Below are 22,354 nucleotides of genomic sequence, written 5' to 3'. Positions count from 1 at the left end.
TTCTAATTATGACAAAATGGTAATTAACAAAGGAACTATATAAATAATAAATATTCAGTAAATTTTGACTATGAACAAAATTAATAAATGAGAAAGAAGTTTATGCTAAATTTTTTTATAATTATTGGATGTATTTTAATAATAATTAAAGACTAACTTTAAAAATACATTGTTTTATATAATGAATTTTAAAAAAGCATGTTAATGAGGGAGTTATGAGTAAAGGAATGGAACAGAGTTATATCAAAGTGTGTTTTAATTATATAAAATTTATGGATTTCATTCATGATGGTTTTCTTGGAGAAATTAAGGATTTACTTGATTTATAAGGATGTTTCAAATAGGGTTGATTCTAGGTTTTATTTTAGAAAAGTAATGTCTCACAATAATAATTAAGGAAGTATTGAACTATGGCTTATGTTTAAATTATATGAATTTTTACTATGTATAAAGTTAATGCAAAAAAATGAGTTTAATTTATACTTCCTTGTAAAATGGGAACAAAGAGCACATTGATTGGGGGCAAATAAATGAAGTTAGAAAAACAATTTATGGGTTCTTTGTGAAAGTAAAATGTATGGTTTTACGAGTTATTTCAGCATGAAAGTTTGAGAATTTATGGTTTCTTTGTAAATTGGTTTTAATTATGACATGGTAAGGAGTTAACAATTTGGGTTCAAGTGAAAAGTAGTGAACAATCAGTAAATGAAGAGTTATTTTTTGAATAAGGAGTTAACAATTTTGGTTCAAGTAAAAATAAGTTAAGGATCTAACAATTCGAGTCCAAGTGAAAATTAGTTAAGGAGTTAACAATTCAGGTTCAACAAATAATTAGTAAATGAAGAGTTATTTTTTTAATAAAAGAGTATGTGAGTGAAGAATAAATTTATAAATGACATTTATCCATTGCACTTACATAGGATGTGTTATCTTTAAGTAAGAGGGTATCCTCCATGCTTAAGAGATCGTGTAAATGTTAAAGATAACCAAATATAAGATAAGAATGATTTATCAATGCATGATAGGATGTCCTATAGGGTGACGAAGAAAGGCAAATTTTATAAGGACTATGTGAGAGTTGGACTACATTGAGTGTTAATTGTGAACATTTACTAGTAAATAACCCTTACTTAGTGTAATGGCCTAATACTTGGCTAGCTAGGAACACATTAAGAGAGCTATTCAAGAGTATATTATTCGTGGGTCAGTGATCTCACCACCTCTCTACCCAAGAAATATCATAGCTCACCCAAATTCTTCTTCTCAAACTTCTGCTCCTAATATCATGTATGTCTGCATCATTATCACGAATGGTAATCAAGTCATCCACATAAATGACTAACAACATGATCCCTCTATCTATCTTTTTCACTTAAAGTGAAAAAGACATCATGTATGTCTACTTCCCTATCACAGATCCTTCATCTCAAACTTCTACTTCAAAAGAATCATGTTTGTTTGCATCTCAAACTTCTACTTCAAAAGAATCATGTTTGTTTGCATAACTATCACCAATGATAATCAACTCATCCACATAAATGACTAATAGCAAGATTCCTTTATCTTTTTCACATAAAGTGAAAAATCTACATTGAATATCTGAAATCCAATAGTAACAAGATATTCCCCGATCTTGTTTGACCATTCTTTGGGTGCATGTTTCAAGCCATATAAGTCTTTATATAACCTGCACACACAATTTGGGTGTGCATCACTCTTATAACTCGATGGCTGCATCATGTATACTTCTCGTTTTGCAAGTCAACATGTAAGAAAGTATTCTTTACATCCATCTGATGTAAAGATAAACCCTTCACTACAACCATAGCAATGAAAGCTCTCACGGTTGCCATTCTCGCAAATCAGGCTGAATGTCTCCTCATACTCAAAACCATAGGTTTGCACATAAGACTTGGTAGCCAATCTTACCTTGCTCATTGATCCATTCGAGTTATTCTTGACCTTATACAGCCATTTACATCCAATTGCCTTCTTTTTCATAAGCAAAGGCACTAACTCCCATGTTGCATCTAATGTTGTCATCTCCTCATACATTACATCTTTCCATTTTTTATTTCCAAGTGCCTACTCAAAAAACGTGGGCTCCAACTCCTATATTTCTTTAACAATGTAAGCATAATGTGTGAAAATGGTTAGAACAAAGGAAATGTGACACAATGACCAGTAATCACATTGAATGAGCAAGTTGAAACCGAATCAACACTGTTTATATTACTGAATCAGATGAGATATAATAATGATAAATTCTGACTCTAATCTAGAAGGGCTAATCCCTAAAACCATATCTTAATGCTAAGGAGCTCAATCAGCTCAAATATTACAATCAGTACAGTGCTGTGAGTGAGGCTAGAATACACACTCAGCAGGTGGCTTCTTGTACACTTCTTGTTTCTTGTTCACTATAGCTATGTAGTACAAAACCGGCTTTTATAATGATCCAAGATGAGTAGCTCATCGCTGCGTTGTGCTTCATCTCTTCTAATACAATCAAGTAGGTGTAACCAAAATTTTGTAGATAATTCATGACGGTTAGGTTAGCTATGTAGAATTAAACAATGGCAGCCTGCAATTCCCCCTTTGATGTAGGGATCGATTTCTACTAAACATGTGGCACATTTGCAAGGCTTAGGAAACCGTAGAATGTTGTGAATCTTGAATCTTTTAACACCTTCCCTCAAGATCAGCAACATCTCTGAACCTTTGTTAGATAGCTGACTACAAACGGATTTAGAAAACTGACTCTAACAAACTCCACAGGTTAAAAGCTGACTTGAGTAGCTTCTTCAATCAATTGGTTGAGCTAGCTGACTCCAATAGCTGATTCAGTCAGCTGATTCAGAGCTGCAAAATGAAAATTTAAAAAAAAAACTAAAACATATTTATTTTGTGGAAGACTATTGAGCCTTCCCTTGCTCCAAGCATGGAGCAATTGTGGAGCCTTCCCTTATTCTTCAAATGCCTTCCCTTAAGGGAATCTCCATCATGCCAAGGCCTGATCTATGCTTAAAAAATATCTCTTTGCCTAGGGCTTTAGTGAAGATGTCTACAACATTCTCTTTGGTATTGCAATGCCGCAACACTATGTCACCTGAGTAAATCGTCTCCTTGATTAAATGTTCTCTAACTTCAATATGCTTGGTCCTTTGATGCATGACTAGACTTGGCTAAGGCTTGAGTTGATATGTTATATCACTAAGAATAGGAGTATGACCATCAACTCCGTAAAGACTAAGCTCCTACAAGCACCTTTTCAACCAGATAGCTTCACAAGCTAAGGTGGTTAAAGCCTTGTATTCAGCCTCTGTAGAGGAAAGGTTGACTATATTTTGCTTCTTAAAACACCATGAAATGGCTCCCCAACCAAGAAAGAATGCATTTCCACTAATACTTCTTCTATCCATCAAATAGGTTACATAGTCAAAATCACTAAACCCATGCAGATTTAGTGTGCCACTGCATATAAGCTACCCCAATGCTGAGTGCCTTTCAAGTATATAAGCACTCTTTTGGCTGTTGTCCAATGAGATAATTTGGGGTTCTGCATAAACTGAGCAAGACTGTTTACTACTACAAAACAAAGGTCAAGCCTAGTGATAGTCAAATAAATGAGAGAACCAATGAGTTGCCTATACAAAGTAGTATCAGAAGGATGTCCTATTTCATCCTTTATCAACTTCAGACTGGATTTTATTGGTGTAGACACTGGATTGCAAGTCTCCATACCAAACTTCTTTAGAATAGTCTGCAGGTACTTTTGTTGAGAGATGAAGATACTACCTGATGTGGTCCTGGCTACTTCAATCCCAAGAATATAGTGCAGGTATGTAAGATCTTTTATCTCAAACTCAATTGAGAGTTTAGATTTGATAGCTACAACCATGGCTTCATTGTTACTTGTCAAAATCATATCATCAACATATAGAAGAACAAGAGATCATCAACATATAGAAGAACAAGAACAATGTGCTTCTCTTTCACCATGTAGTAGAGAGCATAATCTGCATTACTCTTTTGGAACCCTTGAGTTTTGAGATGCTCATCAATTCTGCCATACCAGGCTCTTGGAGCTTATTTCATATCATACAAGCTCTTCTGCAGCTTCATGCAAACAAGATGCTATGTTCGTACTTGGACATAACCTACAGGCTACTGCATGTAGACGTCTTCCTCAAGTTGGCCATTTTGAGGAAGGCATTGTTGACATCCATTTTCCACAATTTCCATTTACGAAGGGAGGATAGAGAAAGAACTAACCTGATGAAATTCATCTTGGCTATACTGGTGCAAAGGTCTCTTCATAATCAACCCCCTATTTCTGAGCAAAACCTTTAGCCACAAGTCTTGTTTTGTACCTGTTTATCTTTCCTTTCTTGTTGTACTTCAACTTGTAAATCCATTTGTAGCCTATGGCTTTCTTGTTAGGTAAAAGCTCACACAGATCCCAAGTGTGATTCTTATGCAATGCAGTCATCTCTTTGTCCATTATATGTGTCCATTCTTTCTTAATCACATGCATCATCATAGAAGAGGGGTTCATCATGTTGCATCAATGATGTTAAGAGATCTTCTTCCTCCAGTTCTTCAATGGACTCCTCCAAATATGCTATCTCCCCTTTGAGGGTAGCTGATGAAGAAGGGGTGTTTGCATTTGATGAATCAGCTGATGCAGTTGGTAGGCTCATCAAATATCACATCCCTTGACACCAATCTCTCCTTCTTAATTGGATCATAGAGTTTGTAAGACTTACTCTCACTACTATATCCAAAAACACACACTTTCTGGACTTGTCATCAAGCTTCTTCCTATTTGCATCTAGAATATGAGAAAAAACTAAACAACCAAATATTCTAAGATGATGTACCTACGGCTTGGTTCTTCTCCTTTAGCATACACCTAGCTAACTCAAACAAGACTCTATTCTTCTTAATAACTCTATTTTCTTGAGGTGTATAGCTGCAGGTCAGTTGGCTTCATGCCATGCTGAAGAAGGTATTTGATGAAGTCTTTTGAGAGGTATTCACCTCCATTGTCTGACCTAAGGACCTTGAGGCTTCTACCTGTTATATTCTAAACCATAACATGAAATTCTTTGAAAATTCTAAATACTTCAGCTTTGGATTTTATGAAGAAAACCCAAGTATATATGGAGTAATCATCTATGAAGGAAACATAGTATGTATTACCACCAAGTCAAGGAGTGTGGGCAGTCAAGGCACCAAGAGGACATCTCCAAGCTACTTCCTTTCCCCTATGTTCATGAAGTTCAAGGGAAACTTCTCCTTTACCAATGTGATAGAATTAGGAGTGATATCTACAGGTATAAATCAAACCATCATGAGAGTAGAATCCAACTTAGAAAAATATTCAGCATGAGAAGTCATGAGAGTAGAATCCAACTTAGAAAAATATTCAGCATGAGAAGTCATGTGGGAGCTTGCCTCACTATCAATCCACCATGGTTGCTGCTTACTACCATGGTGGAATCCTCAAAATAGCTACAAGAGGACATCTCCAAATTTCTTCCTTTCCCCTATGTTCATGAAGTTCAAGGGAAACTTCTTCTTTACCAGTGTGATAGAATTAGGAGTGCTATCTACAGGTATAAATCAAACCATCATAAGTATAACCCAACTTAGAAAAATATTCAGCATGAGGAGAAGTCATGTGTGGGAGCTTGCCTCACTATCAATCCACCATGGTTCCTGCTTGGTATTTTTGTGAACTAGATTTTGATATTGGATCTCGTTGGTTAACCAGCTGGTCTTCAAACGGAGAGTCCGGATGATAATTTCAAGGACACTTGGAACAAGTTGCAGAATGAAGACTTGGTGACCTCTTACGTCATTAAGGAAGGGGTCCTTATGATGCAAACCCGTTTATGTGTGACTAAGGATTTAAGGCCAAAGACAATGGAAGAATAATATGCCCCACCTTATACGGGACATAGAGGTATCATGACAACAACTTGGGCTTTGGAGAGTTATTTCTATTGGCCTAGCATGAGAAGGGACATTGATCAATATGTTTGAGAATGTTTTGTTTGTCAGAAGGTCGAGTTTGATCGACAAAAACCCACAGGATTATTGCAACCTTTGCCAATTCCCAATATTCCATGAGAAAGTATTGCTATGGACTCAAAAACAAGACAGTCATGAGCAAGCTTTGAGCTCCCCCCCCCATTCCGTTGGCGTCGCCTACGTCTCCCCCCAGCCCGTTGTGCACCCGTGTTCCTTCTGCCCCTCCCCCATAGCCACCATTTAGCCACCGTTTGAAAGTAGGATGTCTAAGTAAAGATATGTCAGCCACCATTTAGCTAGAAGCATACTAATAAGCAGAGATTTGCCAAACCAAGAGCCCTAATAGGCAATAGAGTTTTACCCACACCCGAGCCCCCATTGGATCCCTATCAAGATGTTAAAAGCTCAAGGTTTCTATAATGGAAACCCTTCTCGATGGCTCATGGAGCTACGTTGATGTTCCTCTTGAGAGTTTCATAGCCTCATGATTTGACTTGACTATATGGTTTTGAGGATAAAACCTGTTTGGGTGGGGATGCATTGAAATGTGATAGCTCATGATCATGCATAAATCTAGCCTAGGTTATATGTACAAGCCAAAGGCCACGTATATACAAGGCTGAACATATATAGAGGCTAAAGAATAAGTGAATATGTACCCAAAATATTTTTTGGTTTTCGATATATTCATTAAGCAATGAGGATAGACGAATTAAATAACATGTGGACACATATAGGCACATCGAGAAGCAAGCAGAAAGGTCCTATAGGGTTAATTAGCTACCAGAAATTCAAACGGGTTGCGTTGAGGAAGATGAGTTTTTAGAGCTCCATGGAGCGTTACTCCCTACAGCTCTGCTCATTTTGGGAAAGAAGAGAGAGGGGGTGGCCGTGGAACAGATGGTGAGGAGGAGGAGGAGACAGAGGGGGCTTGGCTGTGGAGAGGACGAGGAGGAGGAGACGGAGACGGAGACGGAGGGGGCTTGGACGTGGAGCAGATGGTGAGGAAAGGGAGGGGGCGGCCAAGCCGATGGCAAGGACGAGGGGGGGTGGCCGTAGAGAAGATGGCGAAGACGAGGAGGAGGAGCAGATTGCTAGGGGGCGGCCAAGCCGATGGCAAGGACGAGGAGGAGGAGATTGAGGTGGTCGTCGTTGAGCAAAGCCAATGGCAAGGATTGTGACGCAAGAGGGACTAAGGTTTTTGCATTAAATAATACCACGTTAGTGGCAGTATTTAATGCAATACAAACGTTTGGTCTTATTATACAATAATAAAACCACCCCTGCACCCATGTAGTGGGTGTTCATCCCTCGATGCCCTTTGTCTTAGTGTGCAACAATTTGTGGGTTGTATTTTCTGGACACCACTAAGCTGCATGGCCCTCCTGACTCCATGGCTCCTGCTACAACATCAAGTCCCCCGTTTCTTATTATCTAATGCACACTTTCAACTCCTCGCCTCCTCAGTCACTAAGTTGAAGGCAAATGTTTGGTGAGAGGACAATTTTGCGACCTCTTCGTGTAGGCAGCCGCCTTGGTAGGTTCCCAAGGGTCGAATAACCAACCATCCCCCATTCCTACTAGGCAAAGCGTGTACTAGTAGTCTATAGCTAGCAGGCTAGAGTTTGACAGAGAGTGCTCGTGTAGAGCCTGCCTGATTCTTGTTCAGGAAGCACATGTTTTCCAGCAAGTTTCTCGGTTAGAGTTTGCTTTCCAAGGAGACTCACCTTCCACTTCTTCTTCTTCCAAGGTTCCCACCATGGTTTCCGTTGTCGCGCGAACGCTTCCCCCAAAGAAGGGGGGAGTTTTGTTATTCAAAAAAGTCCTTGATTATGTATGTGTTGCAATGCTTTTCTCTTTTTTATAAAAAAAATCTTACAATTCTTGCTTCTTGATATATAAAATTTACAACTCCTTTAATATATTAAGCTTTACCTTTCTTGATATGTGTAGTTTATATTTAGCAAATGTACTGATTCAACATAATCATCATCATATGAAATTGTAAATGAGTACATTTGCCTATTTTCTGCTGGGCGTATAGGATGCTTACATGCAAACACTTAGCTCTTTTACAATACTATGATGATGTTATATAAATCGCTGTCGATGTGCTGTCAACACAAATGGTGCACCTGTCATGAAGGGGGCTTTGCTGCCTTCCTTTTCCCCCTGCTTGCACCCACATGATCAGAACCTCTAGTTGCATCTGCGACAGCATAACCTGCCTTGAAAGCTCAAAATGCAGCAAGGATAGCATGTACAGGGTGAAGGAAAGAGGAAATGCAACAAGGGCTGGAAGGACACACCACTGGTCTTGAGGTTTGTTTGGGCGACCTCACGAGCATCAGCACTAGTCAAAGCTCAAGTGCTGCAAGCACTTCAACTCAAAATGCAGCAAGGGTAGCCACGATGATGCAAAGGTTTAGAGATGTACCACAACTAGCTGATGCCACATGGATATTTTTAAGTCTTCTTTCACAAGAACACTTGCCTCGTATCATGTCACCTTCAAATCTACATGGTATTAAACCCACAGTGTATAACTTAGTTGGTAAAGCACTCAAATGCAGAGTTCCAGTCTCCACCACTGCATATAATTCACTTATCGAGTTCATTTTAAGGGCAATGAGGTGCTTGTAGTGCAATCACAAGCTTCATATACCATCATTTTGGCCCATTTCTTAACACTTTCAGGGGAACTCTTTCAGCTTCACAGGCAAGAAAGTATGTCCTAAGAGACTTCCTAACACATTTGGAAAGAGGTATTTCATAAATTGCATGGATGTGTATCCTTTCCACACACACACCACATCTTTTGCTTGGGTATGGTAACCTACAAGGGAATATTTTGCGTTTAAGAACTGAATCATTGAACCAGTAACTACAAGTGCCACATTGGGTAATGATTTGAAATGAAGTTACTTTTTATTGAATCCATTCAGATAGAGATTCTTCAGTTGGACCAGTTCATAGGTAGGTCAAACACTTAATCACTTTCCAACTTCCTCATGTCTCCTCCTCATCACTTTCTTTAGCAAGATCCAGAGCTGCTTCTTTAGTAACATTTACCCACTTTCGAACTTACTCAAGTCTCCTCCTCGGCACTTTCTTTAGTAAGCTCTAGAGCCGCTTCTACAGCGAACTTTTTCAACTCTGACAGCTCACGCTTTCCTGTTGCTCCAACAGCAAAAATTAGTACTGAAAAATGTGAGAATTCTAAGAATCATGCTGAACTGCAATATATTTCAAAATGAGTGGTAACTATGACCAGCAGTAGTGACGTAGACTTGTATCAGTCAGATTGATGAGCTTTACAAATGAATCATATGAGAGAGAAATAGGGATAGGAAACGTGGAAGCATGTTCAAAGACACTTCCAAATGAGGATGTGCTTTGCTGATCCAAAATGTTTACTAAACAATGTGGTCTTGAGACTAAAGATGACTGAATGTCACAATGTCTACAAGAAGCCATTTAATCATTTAATTAAGCTCATGAATCGCTTGAACAATGGATATAAACATGCATGAACGACAACTCAATATAAAAATCACGAGTACAATGGATGTGACTTCAAACTAAGGTATGAGAAAGCGAAGTTAATGTGGTAGCACACTCCCTTAGCCAAAAGCCAATGGTGAATGAATTAAGTTTTACTCAATTTCTTGGGATTTAGTGCAATTGCCTGAAGGCAAGAAAGCCATTGGATGCAAGTGGGTGTACAAATTAAAACAGTCCATTAAGGGTAGATGTGAGTGGATGCCCTCTACTCTGAGGTCTAGAAATCAATTAAAACAAGGGCCCCTGTAGGAATAGCATCGAAGTTTTGTCCTTCTATTGTTGTAGAGGCTTTCCAAAGAAGAAACGAAGTTGCATCAAGGATGGGTAGAAACAAGGAATCACCATAGAAAGGTGCTGAGGAAGGACTTAAATGAAAAAATTTACCACCGAGAATGGGAATCTTCTCTACGAGGGTAGAGTATGCATACCAAGGATCATGATCTCATTCGCCAATGTCTTTATGAGTGCCATGATAATCCTAGCACTAGACACCCCGGAATATGGAAGACTTGTGCTCTTTTGAAGAGGCTTTTTTTTTTGGCCAAGTATGAATATGCCAAGTGACGAAGCCAAAACGTCTTAAGGTACGTGGTTTGCTAAATCCATTGGAGATCCCAGGTGGGCAGATGGGAGTATTTCTATGGATTCTTTACAGGACTACCTAGGACACGCAGAGGACATGATTGTATGGGTAGCGATTGATCGGTTGACAAAAATGGCTCGTTTTATTCCAATCAGAAAAGATGTGAAGACTCGTGAGTTAGCTCGTCTATTGGTGGAGTGTCTATTTGGACTTTATGGTGACCCGGATAATAAGTTCAATAGTCACTTTCAGAGGGACATCTTTTAGAGGTTGGACACGAAGTTGCATACGAGCATGACTGCACATCTCAGACATATATATGGTCAGATCGAGAGAGTCGATCAGATCACAAAGATATGCTTCATGCATACGTTAATAAAAGGCAAACTAATTGGGAAGAGTATATACCAAATTTAGAGTCTGCCTATAACAGGGCAAAACGTTCAACTGTTGGCTTTAGACCATTTATGATGATGTATGGGATTTCAACCTGGAGCTCCAATCATGGTTGGGTTAGAGAAGAAAAACATCCAGATGGTTAATGGGCTCAACACAGTATCTTGTGGATTCCTTCCTAGGATATAATCTCTCCCAAATACTTCACTTCTTTGGCAAAGAATGTTGGGTTTTATGCTGTGTATGCACCCAAAGGAGTGCTAGTGATCATCAGTAGGTTACTGGGGCACTTTTTACTTCAGTTAGTGGAGGTTTTTTCCCCCAGTTTAGTTCATTTTCACTTATATGCAGTTTATAAGTGTTTTGGTCCACCCGGCACATTTATGGCCGGTCATGTGAACACTTATCCTTTAGGGGTCACTATCATGTGGCTTGTACTTCACTTTTGATTATTCATTGAAGTGTACTGCAGTCGTGTTCACTCCTTCACCTTGGTTTCCACGCCTGTTTTCTTTCTGTAAACCCTAACCCTAACTCTGTTAAGTCTTCAATTGGTATCAGAGCTTTGAAGCTCTACACTACCTGCCCGTACTCATTCTGTGCCGCCTTCAGCAGAGCATTGAAGCTCTGTATAGCTGCTGCCCGTACAACTGTACCTGCCCGTACAAGACCTGCGCAGCCATCAGCAGGTACACTGCAGGTTCTGTACAAGTTCGCCGACTGCGCCAGCAGTACAGTACTGCACGTCGCCTTCAGTCGGAGCTTGTGTACCAGTCAATCTGCGCTACCTGCCCGTGTCTAGTCGCCTCAAGTTGGCCTTCAGCCCGTACACCTGTGCACCGTCAGATATTCTCTGCGCCTGCTGCCCGTACCCGGTCGCCTTCAGTCGGGTACTGCATTAGTCAGTACGCCGCCTATAACTTGAGCGCACGTGTACAGCGCACGTGTACCAGCCACCGTACGCCTACGCCTTCAGCGCCTACAGTACTACAACACGCCGCCTGCAAATCTGTGCCTGTCAGCGCTGCTGTACCTGCTACGTACGTGAGTGTACAGTCAAGCGCTGCCTTCAAGAGTTCTGTACCTGGTCACCTCAACGCTGCAGCACCCTGTACAGCTTCCGTACCTGTCAGAGCCGACTATAGTACTGTGTAGTACAAGTCGACTGTACCTGCACAGGGACTGCACCTGTACGAGTACATCAATCAACTCTTATCTCAGCTGGTAAGCATTACAGGTTTTGAGTTTTGGGCATTTTTATTTTTCTCTGTGAAAAATATACAGGCACAACAGGCAGTTTTTCTAGCAAGAAAAATATACAGGTTTTTAGCACAGTTTGGGTGCAGCCAATTTGGGCATTTTTGGGGCATTTTGGCATTGTGTACGCCATTTGCTGCTCTACTCAGTCATTGGTGCATTAAGCTGCACATTCAGAGGATTGAGAGTGCAGGCAGATTTGGGTAAACTGTATTCAGTGGAGTACAGTTGTTATCAGGGTTTTTGCTATTGGGTTTTTTGGTAAACAGGTACAACATTGTGCGTAAAGCATAATGGCAAATCAACAGCAAAGTGATGTATTCACATATTTGTCTAAGGAAGACAAATTGGATGGCACGAACTACTCCTTGTGGAGTTTTATGCTGAAAAATGTGCTTGTGGCAAAAGGTCTTTGGGATTTTGTTAGTGGTGATGAACCACGTCCAGGTCCATTGGCTCCAGAGACTCCTCCCCAAGGGGGTGCTCGTGGACGAGGACAACAGGTACAGGCTCCAGGACAGCCATTGCCTGTTCAGAGATCAAATGCTCAAAAGACATGGGATGCCAGGGATGCACAAGCTTTGTCACTCATTGCATTGTCAGTTCAGAGGTCAATTATACCTCATATTCGTTCAGCTGGCTCTTCACAGAATGCATGGGTGACTTTGGAGCAAATGTATGCTGCTCGTAATGAGGCTAGGATCTCATTTTTGAAAAGAGAGCTGGAAAATCAGAAGATGAATGAAGGAGATGATATGTCTAGCCACTTAAACAAGCTGCAGGATTTGAGAGAGCAACTCATCAATGTGGATGAGATTATTCCTGAGACACAGCTTGTGTCCACCATCTTGCACTCTTTGCCAAGATCTTACTTGGCTTTCCATACCTCTTTGAACCTCAGCATGAGAAATGCTGTTGAACCCCTCAAGTATCAGGAACTTGTTGCTCTCTTACTACAAGAGGAGCAAATGAGGAAGAATATGAATATGAATACAAATGCTGAACAAGCATTTACTACAGGTCAAAAGGGAAAAGGGAAATCTCAGCCAAAGAGTGCAAATCAAAATTCAGGTGATGGTGGTTCTTCACAGGATACCAAGAAAGGTGATGGACAGCCCAAGAAGAAGGGCAAATGTCATTACTGTAAGAAGCCAGGTCACTACATCACGGAATGTAGGAAGAGGATTGCCAAAGAGAAGGCAAAGGAAGCTGGGATGTCTGTTAATGATGCTCCTAAAGCTCCTCCAGAGACTGCTTCTTTTGTTGAGGACAGGGATTACTGTTTCTATACATGCAGCTATGATGCCTCTTGGTCTTCACAGGCACTCAGTATGACAGAGCATGCATGTACTTGGTATTTTGATAGTGGTGTCTCAAAGCATATCACATCTCGCAGGGATTTGTTTAGTCATGTTGGCCCTGCCCCTGTTGGCAAAACTGTTCAGTGTGCCAACAATGCTTCATATCCAGTGTGTGGCATTGGGGAGATTCAGCTTACAGCCATTGATGGCTCCATTCTCCGCCTTACAGATGCCTTATATGTACCAGGGATAAAGAAGAATTTGTTGTCCATTTCTTCTTTAGCACATTGTGGAATGCAAGTCCATTTTGATGATGATAAATGCATGGTCAGAGACAAAGCAAATGCCTTGACCTTGATGCTTACTGGTACATTATGTCATGGACTTTATGAGTTGGATGCATTTCAGCCAGTGGATCAGTCTGCTTATCATGCATTCACTCTTACTCCAGCTATGGTTGATGCGGAGTTATGGCATGCTCGCATGGGGCATGTAAATTTTGGTAGTCTTATGCTTATGCAGCGACATAATATGTTTACAGATCTACCTCTCATGGAGAAGCCTCCAGATCACATTTGTGAAGGATGTATTTTGGGAAAAATGCACAGGTTTTCCTTCCCACGTGATCAGGCTCTAAGAGCAACTGCAAAGCTGCAACTTATACACAGTGATCTTTGTGGTCCCATGCAAACGAAGTCATTAGGTGGTTGCTTTTATTTTGCAACATTTATTGATGACTTCTCTCGTATATGCTGGGTCTATCCTTTGACACAGAAATCACAGGTATATGATGCATTTTTGGCCTTTGTAGCACTTGCTGAGACAGAGTCAGGATGCAAGGTGAAGACTCTCCGTTCTGACCGAGGGGGGGAATATATGTCACATGTGCTGAATTCCTTTCTTGGGAGTAGAGGTATAAAACATCAGTATACTACTCCTTACACTCCACAGCAGAATGGGGTTGCAGAAAGGAAGAATCGGTCACTCATGGAGATGGCCAGATGTATGCTGAAGGCAAAAAGACTACCACATATCTTTTGGGTGGAAGCAGTAATGTGTGCTTGTCATATTTTGAATCGATGTCCCACAAAGGCATTGGTTTCTATTACTCCTTTTGAGGCTTGGCATGGCCGCAAGCCTTCTGTATCGCATTTTCGTATCTTTGGGTGTCTTGCATATGCACACATACCCAAAGAGTTGAGGAGGAAGCTTGATGATAAAGCCACAAAATGCATTTTTGTTGGGTATAGCCGTGAGAGCAAGGGCTACAGGTTATATGACCCACTATCCAGGAAGATATTCATCAGTCGGGATGTGATTTTTGATGAAAAATCAGAATTATCCATGGCTGGTTATGAGGCAAATCAGGCTGAAAATGATGTGTTTGAAGGTCTACTACCCATGGAGTTTCATTCCACAGTTGGTGATCCAACTTATGAGGGTACTGGACAGCCAGCAAATGATGTAGGTGGTGCAGAAATTCAGCAGCCAAATGAGCCAGAAGCTGAACCAAATATGGGACAGCAGGCACCACAGGTCAGACATATACCTAGATGGTATTTGAGGACATTACAGGACAGCCATTTAGAAGGTCCTCTTGCTGGTCGTACTCGTAGGGAAACAAGGACCATTGAGCATGCACACATCATGGATTTGAATCTGGTTATGGCAGCCAGTTTACAGGATGATGATGAGCCTGATTCATTCGTGGATGCACGAGATAATGTGCATTGGAACAAAGCCATGCAGGATGAGATTGATTCTATTAAAAAGAATCAAACATGGGATTTGGTTGATCTGCCCAAAGGCAAGAAAGCCATTGGTACTAAATGGGTCTACAAGTTGAAAAGACATGCAGATGGATCCATTGACAGGTACAAAGCCCGTCTAGTTGCAAAGGGCTATGCACAGAAGAAGGGCATTGATTATGAGGAGACATTTGCTCCTACATCCCGTATGTCGACACTTAGGTGTGTCATTGCATTGGCTGCACATCGTGGTTGGGTTGTTCATTAGTTGGACATAAAGACTGCATTCCTACATGGGGACCTCGAGGAGGAAGTTTATGTATTTCAGCCCATGGGATTTGCAGAACATGGTCATGAGGGGAAAGTATGCAGGCTGAAAAAGGCCTTGTATGGTTTGAAACAAGCTCCACGAGCTTGGTATGCAAAAATAGATGCTTTTCTACTCACTCAGGGATTTGTGAACAGTCCATCAGAGACCACTTTGTATGTGAAGAAAGAAGAGACAGATCTGCTGGTCATCAGTCTTTATGTGGATGATCTCTTGCTCATGGGATCAAATGATGACAAAATTGCAGCATTTAAAGAGATACTGCAACAGACATTTGACATGTCTGACTATTTGGGCATACAGTTTGTGCAGGATAACAGAGGCATTGGGTTGTTGCAATCACGTTATGTTGCTAAACTTCTGGAGAAGTTTAAATTTCAGGATTGCAAACCTATTAGTACTCCTATGGAGCCTGGGATGAAACTGTCACTACAAGATGACAGTGTTTCCTTTGATGCCACTACATATGCTCAGGCTGTTGGGTGCCTCATATACTTGTGTAATACAAGGCCAGATATTCAGTATGCAGTCTCTCAGTTGAGCAGATTCATGCACAGCCCACGGTTGTCACATTGGCAAGCTGTGAAGCGTGTATTCCGTTATTTGCAGGGTACCTCGTCTCTTGGTTTGCTTTATCCTGAGGGGGGTGACATGCAGTTACATGCTTACAGTGATTCAGATTGGGCTGGTGATTTTGATACCAGACATTCCACTAGTGGGAATTGTTTCTTCCTTGGCGCTTCATGCATTTCTTGGCTAAGCAAGAAACAGACCACAGTGGCCACTTCATCTTGTGAGGCAGAATACAGAGCAGCCTACACTACTACTGTTGAGTGTGTTTGGCTGTGTCGTCTTATGACTGATATGGATATTTCAGTGGAGGAGCCTACACCTATCTATACTGATAGTCAGAGTGCCATTGCTGTGGCCAGGAATCCTGTGTTTCATGCTCGCACGAAACACATTGAGATTCACTATCATTTTGTTCGGGAGAGACTCCAGGCAGGAGATATCAGTCTGATCTACTGTCCTACAGATCAGAATGTGGCAGACATCTTCACCAAGGCATTACCACGTCCGAAATTTGAAGCATTCCGCAATGCTTTGAATTTGTTTCCTTTTGGTGGATGATGTACAGTGATCACATATCACTCCAAGGGGGTTTGTTGGGTTTTATGCTGTGTATGCACCCAGAGGAGTGCTAGTGATCATCAGTAGGTTACTGGGGCACTTTTTACTTCAGTTAGTGGAGGTTTTTTCCCCCAGTTTAGTTCATTTTCACTTATATGCAGTTTATAAGTGTTTTGGTCCACCCGGCACATTTATGGCCGGTCATGTGAACACTTATCCTTTAGGGGTCACTATCATGTGGCTTGTACTTCACTTTTGATTATTCATTGAAGTGTACTGCAGTCGTGTTCACTCCTTCACCTTGGTTTCCACGCCTGTTTTCTTTCTGTAAACCCTAACCCTAACTCTGTTAAGTCTTCAAAGAAGTCACAGTTACACTCCTTAGCAAATAAGGAATGCTTCCTGCACAATCGAAACATCGTTCAAAGATGTTTAATACTAAAGATCAAGATATCCTCTAAAAACACAACGACAAATTCCCTAAATAGGACCTCAAAACACTATTCATTAGTGTAAGAAATGTGGCTAGTACATTGGTCAAACCAAACGGCATAACTTTGAACTCAAAAAACCTGCACAAGTTCTAAATGCCCTTTAAGGCTACTCCTCACACCTAAAGCATACTTGGCAATACCAAATCGAAGAATTATCTTTAAAAAATATTTAGCTCCTTGAAGTTGATCAAGCAGCTCGAAGCATAGGGTATTTATCCTTTATTGTGATCTTATTTGAAGCTTGATAGTCTATGGCTAGATCCATCCTTCTTCTTTTACTAGTAGACCTGATGAAGCCCGAGGAGAGTTGCTGAAGCTGAAGTTGACCTTTCCTCAAATATTCAGCCAATCGTCTCTTGAATTCCTCTTTTATACTTTTCTAAGCCAATAGGGATTTTTAAATACACATTCACTACAAGACACTAGATCTATACAATGATTGACTTCCCTGCTAGGTGATAATCCATATGGCAAGTCTAGGAAAAATATATTTAGATTCATGCATTAAATAAAAAAACTCAGAAAAGAACTTTCATTCTTTTCTAAAGCATAGCAAAATAAATCGTCACAAAAAATAAGGTCACAAACAATCGCCTCTATGTCTTCAGTGTGTGCTGAACATTCCCTCCCTTGAACATATAACAGGTTGAGCTCGCTACATCATGTTTGAATTGGAGCTTGATTGTTCTTTCTTCAAACTCAAAAGCAATTGAGTTATTTAAATGCCTTCTTATAGCAAGGTTTGGCGTAATCCCAAGAGTCATTCCCTGCCCAGGACAACATCTGTCCCATCTTAATTCATAATTTGAGAGTCTAAAGGTAGTTTGTATACTTAGTTTGTATACTTTAACTTCCACTTCCACTTCCACACCATTAATCATGTTGTCACGTCCCTTCTTATCAGTGCCTTTTACTAGAAATGCCGTGTACTTATGAGCACTTGTGCTTCATGCGACTTCAATTTTTCACCAATGCATAGTTCAAGAAGAAGTGTGTTGCGATATCATCCACCATGATCCTAATACTCTCACCCTTGATCTTACCATGAATCTTGATAAGATCCTAGGAGCTTCTCACATGGCAGATGATATGCAACACGTGTTCTATCCTTATTGCAAACTTCAACTTCTCTAATATTTGAAGTGCATATGTGTGCTATCCTTACTGCAGACCAACTTTTTTATCTTTGAAGCACCCGAAAAGGGCATCTTTTGTACAAGATATACTTGATTTTGTTGAGATTTACCTTTTATACCTTCTGTTTTCTTTGGCCACCTAAAGGCAAAGTTGTTATGTATCTAGACACTAATCTACGGATTGGGGACCTAATCCAGTGGGATTAGGCGGCCTTGCCATCACGGATTAGCAAGAAGATATTGGGCTAGGGTTCTTAGATTGATAAAACAAGCTTAATGGTCGTTTATAGCAAGTTAGCTATTTACATCACAATTATCACTATACAAGTGAGACCTTGGGCTATTATGAGACATAGTTGTGTAGATGAATCATTGAAGGTTTGGCTTGGACCACAACAGCAAACATGCTCATGCCACTCTCATGGCAAGTACGTAGGTTAGCGTGTCGAAGGCTTCCGAGCATGCTTCGGTGGTAAGGGACGCTAGAGTTAGACACGGGTCTATGGGATTGTGCAAGAAGCCCTAGCCTTGACTCGGGGGAGATCGGTGGATGTCGGTCACAGTTCAGAGGTGAGCTAGTGTACTACCTCATGACTTGGTTTAGGACTAACCTTGTTTTATGCTATGTTTAGGAAAGGACTTCACAAAAAAGGTCCAGATTCATGCATCTCTAACAAAGGCCTCACCTTTGGCCGTTTGAAAGCTTTCAAAACACAGAGCCAAAGGTCTTCCCAATGGTGTTTTAACCCTCAGTCTCCCTATTTTACCATGTCACCATTTGGTCGCTTCACCAGTCTTGCCAATGTGTTTCACACACTGAGCAGAGCCAAGGTGTGAATGGGGATTTTTCAAAAGACGAAAGATGAAGCATTTATTGGCAAAGTTTGGCTTGAAAGACGGCTACAATACATGACCAGCATGGGATTTTATTCATCAAAGTGACTTATAAGATTTATAAGTTAGTGTGTTCACACATTATTAAAATCTGGCTGGATATATTATTATTTTGGGCATGGACAGGTGGACAAAAGGAGGCGCCTAGAGCAAACTTGGGCTACAAGCCTGGGAAAGCACAAAAGTTGATATTTTGGGCATATTCAGCCACTTTTGGTAAAAGGAGAAAAGCACAGCTATTTATGGCCTGGTCGGCTCCTTTAAAAGCAAGAGGAAGCATGCGCATGAAGGAAAGGTGGTGGGCAGCAGTGGACAAACGTTTTCTCTCTCCTGAGCGAATGGCTGAACAGCAACAGCCTTCGCTCTTCCTCTCCTGAGCGCGCTCGCCGTACAGTTCAGCAGTAGTTGCCTGGCGTGTTCCCCCTCCTACAGTGCTGGCCGTACAATCCACAGCAGCCTGTTTCTTGTTTCCTCTGAGTGTTGGCTGTACAGTAGCTTTCTCTCTCTTCTTCCAGAGCTGGCTGTACACTGTTTTCTCTCTCTACTGGCTGCGATCGAGGCAGGCCGTATAGTGGTGAATTTTCTCACAGTCTTGGCTGTACTATGGGCCGTGCTAGGGGCTGTTTTGGCACAGAGTTCGGGGCTGTTTTCGGCTCCGTATCCGGATGTTTCATGGACTGTTTATGCGCTGATTCATGGGACTGTTTTGAGACAGTTTTCGGATGGCTTTTGGTGCTGTGTTTTTATCTTGGCATTGGATAGATATCTGGGCAAGAGATTTTCTGATGCTTTGTTGGAAAATCCGGTGCTGTGTGCACCCGCACCTTGGTTTATTGTAAAAGCTTCTATCTGCATAAAGAAGTTCCTGTGGGGGGGGGGGTTCTGGCTAAGTGCGGTGTTATTATGTTGTTTATGGTTATTCCGCTGTGTTTTCATGCTCTGTCTGGTATTTGAAGTGTTGGTCTATTGTTTCGGGTCCCCTATTAGTTACAATGTACATGTCCATGGGACTGTTTTGAGACAGTTTTCGGATGGCTTTTGGTGCTGTGTTTTTATCTTGGCATTGGATAGATATTTGGGCAAGAGATTTTCTGATGCTTTGTTGGAAAATCCGGTGCTGTGTGCACCCACACCTTGGTTTATTGTAAAAGCTTCTATCTGCATAAAGAAGTTCCTATTGGGGGGGGGGGGGGGTGCGACCGTTCCGGCTCAGTGCGGTATTATTATATTGTTTATGGTTATTCCGCTGTGTTTTCAGCTCTGTCTGGTATTTGAAGTGTTGGTCTATTGTGCCGGGTCCCCTATTAGTTACAATGTACATGTCCTTGGATTGTTTTGTCACATGCATCTTAGTACTAATACATGTGACGTCCCCTCTTTAAACAAGAGGGTGAATTGTTGCCAGAGACCATCTATCTTGAATTGGTCCATCACCATATTCCCTTGGGTACCCTAATGTAACCAAATCCCAATATGCATAGGTAATTTAACTAGAACTATCTTTCAGGATTCAAGTTTATCCAATTTACCAAGAGGACTGACTCCAGAAAAGATTGGTGATTTCAAATTTCACTTCTGAAACTTGTTGAGAATTGTGTTGCACCTAAGCTGGAGCTCACATGGGATTTTCAAGGATTGTAAGCTAGATTTAAGCTTGTCTTATTGATTGATTGTGGAAAGATTAGGCAAGGATAGACTCAACTTGGGAGTCAGTTTGCTAGTAGTATTCGTTTACAAGTGTGTAAATGTTTGAAGAAAGGAAGTATGTTATGTACGTGAGACTGAACCTACGCTTTGGTTGGCTAATCCTAGGGTTAGGGGGTCCAAAAGAATAGTACACAGGCTGCTTACAAGGATTAAGGCTCATTAAAGCTTATAAGTTAATAATTCCATAAGTATAGCTTTTATTGGAATATAAGTGTGGGTTATGACACTGGCTATTGGCAAAAGCTATAGTAGTGTGGCTTATGACAATAATTATTATTATATTGTGTCATTATGCACATGGGGTCTATACCTAGACCATGAGAGCTGACACACTCCCGTTACTCCATCGTGATGCAAACAATCCACCAAAGGTCCATTAGGGTAGATGCTAGCACTATGGGATGCCAAGATTGGTTTGGTGTGGTCTCTACGCTCGAGAGTGATCCAATGTTCTTGAATCTATGATTGGGTGGCGAACCAGCCTATGCAACCCTAAATGGGAACAAACTTTGTATTTGTCTTGTGGAATTCTGTAACTTGGTTGAACACAATGCTAATCAATTCACTTAAATACACCAAGATTTAATGGACAGCATGCTCAATACAAGGAGTAATTTGCTGAATTGACAAGAGACACACAATGAGCCGGAACGGCCGGCCCCTCTCTCAAATAAAGTATATTGATCTTGGGAGAATCAAGTACATAGTGTCGTGGGTATTTCTAACTAGATTTCCATGCCAATGCATATGAATACAATATTGCAAACAATCTGGTTGTCAGTGTAGACTTGCAACTCACACTACCCTCTCAAGTGCCCATGTTCCCTACCATATTCTCTCTATTGTTTCACCAACACATGGTAGCAACAATCCGCAAGAGAGCACGTAGGACAAGATAACACTACACAAGGTATGTGAACATGGAGTCCTGCTCCTCCCTCTTGCTATTTGCTTTCATATTTAAGCATCAAAGCTTACCAATTGCAAATAGAGTCGATGATGGCGGAAGTCTTCACGATGGAAGCATTTGGAGTGTTGAAATCTTCAATCTGTCGTGATCCTTCACGATAAAAGTCTTCAAGAGGATAAAGGGAACTCTGGCAAAGCTTCCCCTATAGTTCAACTTGAGAAAGGAAGGTTGAAATTAGGGTTTTCGGCAAAAAGACCAGAAATTACAGCAAATATAAGAGCTCTTTTGCTGAATTTCAGTCATTGGGAGTGTGGGAGAGTGAACACCACCTAGAAACACTCTTGGAAGCTTCGAAAATACACTAGCAAGCTTGGATATGGAGTTGGGAAGGAAAAAGTGTAGAAAATACAACCAAAAAGGCCTCATGAAGACAGGCGGCTACTTCTAGAGAGAGGAAAGAGAGATAGTGAGATGTCCACTCTAGGTGTCAGGTAGAGAGCACAAGTGACTTGTGGTGCAAGCTGGGATGAACACATGACTGGTAGGTCCCTTTGTACAAAGGGGTTAAGTTTGGGCGGTGGACATTGAGTTTTGTCCACCTTGGGACATTAGTGAGTGTGAAAACAGGACTGGTCATAATTTATAAGTGAGTTTTGGTCAACCAAAACTTAACGAAGTGTGTACACACTCACTTATAAATTTAATTCCTAAGGCTAGGTTTATGACCAATACTTACCACCTGCTGCCACATGCCACATAACCATGTTAGCAGATAGTTTCACCCGTACGGTTCACGAGCAGGCGTCCCCTTACCCGAAACTACACATTGGTCAGGCAAGCATGAAAACAACATGCAAGCTCAATTG

General features: G+C 41.0%; 1 protein-coding gene across 1 annotated transcript in view; it reads right to left on the bottom strand.

The window, feature by feature from the left end:
* Positions 1-8,793: 8,793 nt before the first annotated feature.
* PDIL5-1 (PDI-like 5-1) overlaps positions 8,794-22,354 on the bottom strand; it is a 63,052-nt gene continuing 49,491 nt past the window's right edge. The window contains exon 4 of the mRNA XM_086794084.1: positions 8,794-9,213. Within this exon, the coding sequence (XP_086650210.1) occupies positions 9,128-9,213 (86 nt within the window). The 3' untranslated portion in view covers positions 8,794-9,127. The remainder of the gene's footprint in view (positions 9,214-22,354) is intronic.

Source organism: Cibotium barometz, chromosome 60 (assembly GCF_041138505.1).
Source record: "Cibotium barometz isolate CiBa-2024 chromosome 60, ASM4113850v1, whole genome shotgun sequence".
Lineage (NCBI taxonomy): Eukaryota > Viridiplantae > Streptophyta > Polypodiopsida > Cyatheales > Cibotiaceae > Cibotium > Cibotium barometz.
Note: the sequence above shows the minus strand (reverse complement) of the source record. Positions and strands in the feature narration are given on the sequence as shown.